This window comes from Vespula pensylvanica, chromosome 16, assembly GCF_014466175.1.
Source record: "Vespula pensylvanica isolate Volc-1 chromosome 16, ASM1446617v1, whole genome shotgun sequence".
NCBI lineage: Eukaryota > Metazoa > Arthropoda > Insecta > Hymenoptera > Vespidae > Vespula > Vespula pensylvanica.
Window position 1 is genome coordinate 3,783,599 of NC_057700.1, and position 7,500 is coordinate 3,791,098.

Here is a 7,500-nt window from a genome sequence, read left to right on the forward strand (position 1 = left end):
AAATCAAATTAAATTAAATTAAATAGAATAAAATAAACGACACATGGAGGAAGAGGGAGAAAACATTTGTATCTTTTAATATTAAAATTATCGATTATTATTATAATATATTAAAGTATATTTTGTAAGTATCTCAACAAAAAAGTATTATACAAAAAAGGAATATAAAATTAATTGTGGATGTATATGATTAAAAATAAAAAAGAAAAATTATAATGAACTTGAAAAATTCAATGGGAAATTTTTATATAGAAACGATTGAAGAACCAGTCTCATTTTGTCCCGTTGATAAATTTAGTGTTAAATACCCTCGAGTTAAACGCTCATGTTATGTACATATATACTTAGAGATGTACATATAAATATAGACAGTATATAGTAGAAAAAGTCATAATGCTTTAAGAACGACATACGAACCCCATGTTATGTATACGCTTAGAATACATATATATAGGTACGTACATATATATATATATATATATATATATATATATATATATAAATATATATAGAAAAAGTCATAATGCTTTGAAAAAACATACGATGACATTTTAAGTGAGATATTTTTATAAAAACTATTGAAAAATCAGTCTCGTTTTGTCTGTTTAAATATCCTCTATGAGTTAAATGCCGATATATATATATATAAAATTGGAGTGTACATAGATATAAATATGCATATATATAATAGAAAAAAATCAGTATGCTTTTAGAAAAATCGTACGATTACGAATTAAATAAATATTTTCATAACAACGATTTACATACAATTCTCATTTTTTATTAATAAAATATCAAATTTTTATTAATAATATTTGAAAATATCAAAAATTTCTAATATTTATCTCGAATAATATCGAGTAGAGATAACTTAGTATATTCTACACGAATGCCGTGAATATTTAAAAAATACTATAGTACTTTATCGTGTATGGAAAAAACGAAAACACAAGAAAGAAAAAGAAAAAGAAATAGTTCGTAAATACATTAAGTTGGCAAGCCGTGAGACCTCGATCGATCGAGGTCTTTCGAGGTACATAGGCGAGGTTAAAAGTGACTATAGTAGTCTAACTCGAACGAGAGATCCGCAAATTATTAATCGATCGATGTTTTCCCTCTCTCTCTCTCTCTCTTTCTTTTTCAGTTTACATTTATATAGGTCGATAATAGAGTATTCTATGAGATCGATAATCCGACTATTTACATCATTTTGTATGTGTTTTCCCATGTAGGGAAATCATAATAAGGATCATCGTTGTCACGAAACGATGACTATTTTTTTTTACGAAGTTTTATAAATACATATAACTAGTTTATATCATGTACACACACATACTCCCCCCCCCTCTCTCTCTCTCTCTATTTATCTATCTCTCTCGTTCTCTCTTTTTGTTCATCTCGTGTTTGTGGAAGCTCCGTACATGCTTTAGTCATAGAGAAGAAGAGAGAGAGAGAGAGAGAGAGAGAGAGAGAGAGTACGATGCTCACACTCGAGTCCATCGTGTATTCGGTCGATATTAAACGGCTCCAGCGACGAGTAGCTATTATAGGCGGCTACTTAGCTTGAAAGAGCTTTTAAAAAGAGGGGGAGGAGACTTGCGGTAAGCAGGAAAAGCAAGTTCCGCTGGCATGTCATATCCGGTTATAAAATGACACATTTCGTTCGACCGCGATAAACATGGAAAGAGAGAGAGAGAGGAGAAGAGAAGAAACAAATAAAAAAAAAGAGAAAAAATGTAAGTAAAAGAGAGATAGGTAGATAAATAGCTAGATAGATAGATAGATAGAGAAAGAGAGAGAAATAGTTTCTTCTTCCTTTTTTTCTATTCTTTTTCACGTTCGTCTTATTCCCTAACTTAATTGCTTTCCATCTTGAAGACTCTATCGATTGATAGAAGAAAGTAAAAAAGAAAAAGAAAAAAAAAGTAAAAACGTTCCAGTGTTCAAATAGTCTTTTAATATATATATATAACTATTTTACTACGGTCTATCGTGGATAGACATACTTATTTATCTCCACTTACCTTTTAGATTTCGTCTCGACAATAACTTTGTTTCACTTTTTTATTCCTTCTTTCTTCTTTCTTTTTTCAGGAGCTGGTGAATCTGGCAAGAGTACCATCGTCAAACAAATGAAGTAAGTATACATACACACACACACATATATATATATATATATCATTGTGGTTAATTAATTTTATCTAGTTGATCCAACGTTCATTAAACTTCCGGTCTCTTTTCCTGATGTGATCACGCGTTTTGTTCGTATGTACGTCATACATACACACATATACAAATAAATATACACACTTATTTATTTCGTATACCTCTCATTCTCTCTCTCTCTTTTTTTCTCTTAGAAATTGTTAACAATCGGGAAAGGCCCGATCGTACACAAAGGGAAACGAGCGAAAACGAGTCGTAGTAAATAGTATCGATCGCGTGTTACAGAAAAGAAACGTGTAAACGTGTAAACGTTAATCGATGGATGAGTCGCGTTCGCGTTTAGTAGAGAAAAAAAAAAACGAAAAAGAAAAAAAGAACCCTTAGTTTTGGCGTATACACTTTTCTCATGGAAATTATACTGCTTACAAAGAGTAATGAGCATGCGTGATACGTACAATATCGTCTTAGTAATATAAAGGAAGACATTTTTCTTTTAAATTCACGACACTTACTTTTCGTCTCGTTTCGTCCCATTTTGTTTCCCGCAATGGATCGTGAATTATGGTTGGACGTGGAAAAATTTACGAAAAGAGACGGAGAAGAAAGAACATGTAGAAGAAAACGATAAAAGAGAGAGAGAGAGAAGTTCAAAAAAGAAAGAAAAAAGAGTAAAAAAAGAAAAACGTGTCCTTTGTACTCGAACTCTTCTCTTTTAGAAACTAGAAAACTAAGAAAAAAGAAAGTGAGCGTTGCGTCATCGTTTTCGACAAACATACACACACACAGACACACACACGTCTATATCACATATGCACAGCGTATTATATATATATATATATATATATATATATATAATATAATACGTGGCAGGGTTATATGAGCAAACTGTTGCCCCTCGTTCGTGCTCAAGATCGATATTTGTACGTAACGATACAGGAAGCGTAGCGTTTCTACGCTTAAAGGGCAGCTGTGTGAAACACGTACGCGCGCATGAGCTCACGTATTCACATTATACATACGCAAAAAGAAAGACAGAGAGAGAGAGAGAGAGAGAGAGAGAGAGAGAGAAATAGGGAGTTATGTTAGCAGAAAACAAGAAAACGGAGCCACGCATGATGGTTAGTAGATTAACGTGTATACCATGACCCCTTCTTTCTTTCTCTCTTTTTCTTTCTGTCTGTCTGTCTGTCTGTCTGTCTGTCTATTTGTCTGTCTTCTTTTATCTCGTTTCCTCTTACCAAATTCCCTCTATCCTTTCCTCTATCTCTTTCTATGAAGGGGTCTCTTTATGGGTTCCAAGTTCGACAAAGAAATGCATTTACTTTTTTACGCTTTACTCGTAACGAAAGATCTTGTTATTTTGACGATCGAATAATTAAATATTAAACCTTAACGAAAGGTTTAATATAGTTTTGTCTTGTTTCCTTTTTTATTTTATTTTTGCTTCTTTTTTCTTTTCTTTTTTTTTTTTTTTTTTTTTTTCTTAGAAATAAAATAAGAGTTATATTATCTCGTGATTAATTGTCGATCTCTCTGTTAGTTAATGAAAATGTTATTGTATAAGTTGTTGCATTGAAAATTTTGTAAGTATATTTAATAAAAATTATCGATGGTTCGATAAGAAATTTAATATAAAGAAGAAAAAAAAAATGAAATATTGAAACGTTACTTTTCCTTTTAACGATTATCACTTTAATCGATGGTTATTGCTGTTAATTTTCTTTCTCTTTTTCTTTTTTTTTTTTTTTTTTTTATTATTTTGCTTTTTTTCTTTTTCGTATTTACTAATTGTATTCGCACAACGTTTATAAATATATTGTTACTAACAAATAATTATTTTATATATACATATACATTTATAACGAAATTAAAAATTAAAAACAAAATTTGTTTTGCTTAATTAACTATCAAGCATGTTGTAATATTTTTGTAGAGATAAAGTTTAATAACGTAGTTTCACAAATACACACATTCGATTGTTAAATAAGACTCGTGTTTTTCTTCTTTCGTTTATATATATATTTTTTTCATTCTCTATCTCTTTCTTTCAGAATCATTCACGAAAGCGGTTTTACGCCGGAGGACTTCAAACAGTACAGACCCGTCGTTTATAGCAACACGATACAATCACTCGTTGCTATTCTCAGAGCGATGCCAACACTCGGATTAAATTTCTCGACTAACGAGAGAGAGGTATGTAAGTTGTAAGAAGGATTTATATGTAAACCCTTTTTAATAATAATAATAATAATAATAATAATAATAATAATAATAATAATAATAATAATAATAATAATAATAATAATAATCATCATCATCATTAATACGATGTCATATAAGTACTTATACATTATACAAACAAAATCGAATTATATATTTTCGAAATCGATTTATATATTTTCTTACGTACATGTGTATATATTTATACATAGATATATGTACACACACACACACACACACACACACAGAAAGAGAATGGGCAGAAACTTTTAAATAATTTCGAAAAATTCAATGAATATTTTTCAAAACGTTTCAGAATAATTTAATTTTTTTTTTCTTATATATATATATATTTTTTTGTTCTCATATATATATATATATATATATATATATATATATATGATACATATATATATTTTTCAATAGATTTAAAAACTACGAAACCTAGAGATAATTTGATCGAACTTAGAAACGTTTGGTCCACCCTCTCTATAGATACAGAGCTAATCGACGCGGTTTTAAAAGTCAATTAAAATATCACGCTCGAGTAAAGTAACGATGTCGAGCGATGACAATCGTATAAGAGCCGCAACAGGTGAGAAAATAATTAACCCCGCCGGCTTGGCATCATTCACGAGCGTTGTGCTCGAGGAAAGTCGAGGGATGGGGGTTTAAATGTATAGGGGTTGGTCGAGACTAGAACTTTGATCGGTAGACGGATACTTTACATTTTTTTTTTTTTTTCGTTGTTACTCGTATATCTTTTCTTTTTTCTTTTTCCTTTTTTTCTTTTACCTACGTTACATTCATATGCATATGTAACGCATTTTATCGTTCGTGTACATAATTCTCGTTGAACGATCGATAATCGTTCGTTTGAATCTTTATGAAAAATCTAAACGATTTATGTACATCGAAAATTTCTAATGGAATCGTTCATCGCATTATTCTTTCTTAGATATAATATAATTCGATTTTTTTCAATATTAGATATCGAGATTCCCTCGTTCTAATTTACATACGTATTATCGAAATTTAGAAAGGATATTAATAATTCATGTAATAAAAAAAAATTAATCGATCGATTTTATTAATGTCTTCGGTAATAGAAAACATTCATATGGAATTGAATTTTTGAGATAATTTATAATGGAAATATTTGTCTTGTCTTGTTTTTTTAGATACATAATATGATCCGATTTGTTTTAAATGATTTCACGAGTTTCTTTGATTTTGATTTATACAAATATTCTCAAACAATATATCAACGTAGTAATTGATATAATAAATCGTGTAACAGAATAACAAAACGATTGCTTAATTATTATTACCTTTTCAATAAATGAAAAATCTAACAAATGAAAAAAAAAGTTCGTACAATATCTCGACAAATAATTCCTATAACAGAATAATAAATAGATTACCTAATTATTATTACATTTTCAGTAAAGAAAAAATCTAACAAAAATCGTACGATATCTCGACAAGTAATTCCTATAACAGAATAATAAAACGATTATCTAATTATTATTACATTTTCAGTAAAGAAAAAATCTAACAAAAATCGTACGGTATCTCGACAAGTAATTCCTATAACAGAATAATAAAACGATTACCTAATTATTATTACATTTTCTCGATAAATGAAAAATCAAGTTTTTTCAAAATCGATTTGATTCAAAAGAGAAAACAACAGAGACAGAGAGAAAGAGAGCGAGAGAGAAAGAGAAAAAGAGAAGAAAAGAGAAAGAAGTAGTCACGGAAAGTGCGATAACGATTATAGTTAGTTAAGGGAGCATAGCGTAATAGACGAACGTACTCGAGATTGGCCTTGCTTCGAAGAGCATGCTGTTAAGTACCATCCTGCATGCGATTTGCTACGGTTCGACGATTATCTTATGAAGGAGGCATTCAGCGTTAAATCGAAGGAGAGAGTACCGAGATGTACCGAATGTTAACGAAGAAAATGAAGAAGAAAAAGAAAAAGAAAAAGAAAAAAGAAAATAATAATAATAATAATACGACAATGATTCGTTCTACGTGGATGAACGATCACACGATTTTATCGATTTTTAGTTTACCCCCTATTTTAACCCTTCTCTTTTAACGTTCATTGCAAGGAAAGAATTTTTTATCAAAAGATTTTCAAAGTCTTTTCTTTTGATAAAAGATTAGAATTTTGTTCTTGTTTAGAAACGTAGGTGTAACCCAGAATAAGTTTTAAGTAGCCCCAGGATATCAACGGGAATGAAGTTTAAAAAAAGCTTCTCTATCTTTCTCTCTCTTTCTCTATTTCTCTATTACATTTTTCTGCTAGTTTGTAGAAAATTGTTCAAAGAAAAAGAAATAAGAGATTATTTAACCTTTCATAGACATCATATCTCAATAACAATCTTATTTCTTGTTGACGTTAGAATCAGAAACGTCAGTCGTCTAATGTTTCAGCAATGAAATATTACACTAGGGAGTAATGCTTGTTAAGATGCTTTCTCTCTCTCTCTCTCTCTCTCTCTCTCTCTCTCTATATATATATATATATATATATATATATATATATATATGTCTCTATCTCTATCTCTAATCTCTATCTCTATCTAACTCAAGATGAATATGAATTAATAAGGAGCTATGGTACTATGGTTGTTTCTCATCGTATCCTAAATAAAGAATGAACCACCACATTTGTTTTCGATATATATTAATGACAATATACTCTGTTTGACTACGTTTCATCGTATATTTTCTTTTTATCTCCCTTTTTTGTCTTCTCTGTTTTTTTTTGTCAATTACGTGCCTAGCTAAATTTCTCGCATGAAGAAAAAGAGAAATCTTACGTTTCACATATACGTACACGTATATACATTTGTATATTTATATTTGCAGACTGACGCAAAAATGGTCTTCGATGTTATCCAACGAATGGAGGACACCGAGCCATTTAGCGAAGAACTTTTAATGGCCATGAAGAGGCTCTGGACTGATAGTGGTGTCCAAGGATGTTTTGGAAGGAGCAATGAGTATCAACTTAACGATTCTGCGAAATAGTGAGTAGACTTTAAATCCGTGTATTATATTTATTTTATATCGTATATGTATATTCAATAATATAACAAA

At 29.9% G+C, this 7,500-nt stretch overlaps 1 protein-coding gene and 1 long non-coding RNA gene across 6 annotated transcripts in view; one reads left to right on the top strand and one right to left on the bottom strand.

Annotated features, from left to right (window-relative positions):
* Positions 1-7,500, top strand: part of LOC122634946 (guanine nucleotide-binding protein G(o) subunit alpha) — a 37,557-nt gene that overhangs the window by 20,177 nt on the left and 9,880 nt on the right. For all 5 annotated transcript variants that reach the window (XM_043824506.1, XM_043824503.1, XM_043824504.1 and 2 more), the window contains exons 3-5: positions 2,095-2,137; positions 4,218-4,359; positions 7,270-7,430. In XM_043824506.1, the coding sequence (XP_043680441.1) occupies positions 2,095-2,137; positions 4,218-4,359; positions 7,270-7,430 (346 nt within the window). The remainder of the gene's footprint in view (positions 1-2,094; positions 2,138-4,217; positions 4,360-7,269; positions 7,431-7,500) is intronic.
* Positions 6,937-7,500, bottom strand: part of LOC122634948 — a 10,856-nt gene continuing 10,292 nt past the window's right edge. The window contains exon 3 of the long non-coding RNA XR_006328522.1: positions 6,937-6,949. This is a non-coding gene — a long non-coding RNA (uncharacterized LOC122634948). The remainder of the gene's footprint in view (positions 6,950-7,500) is intronic.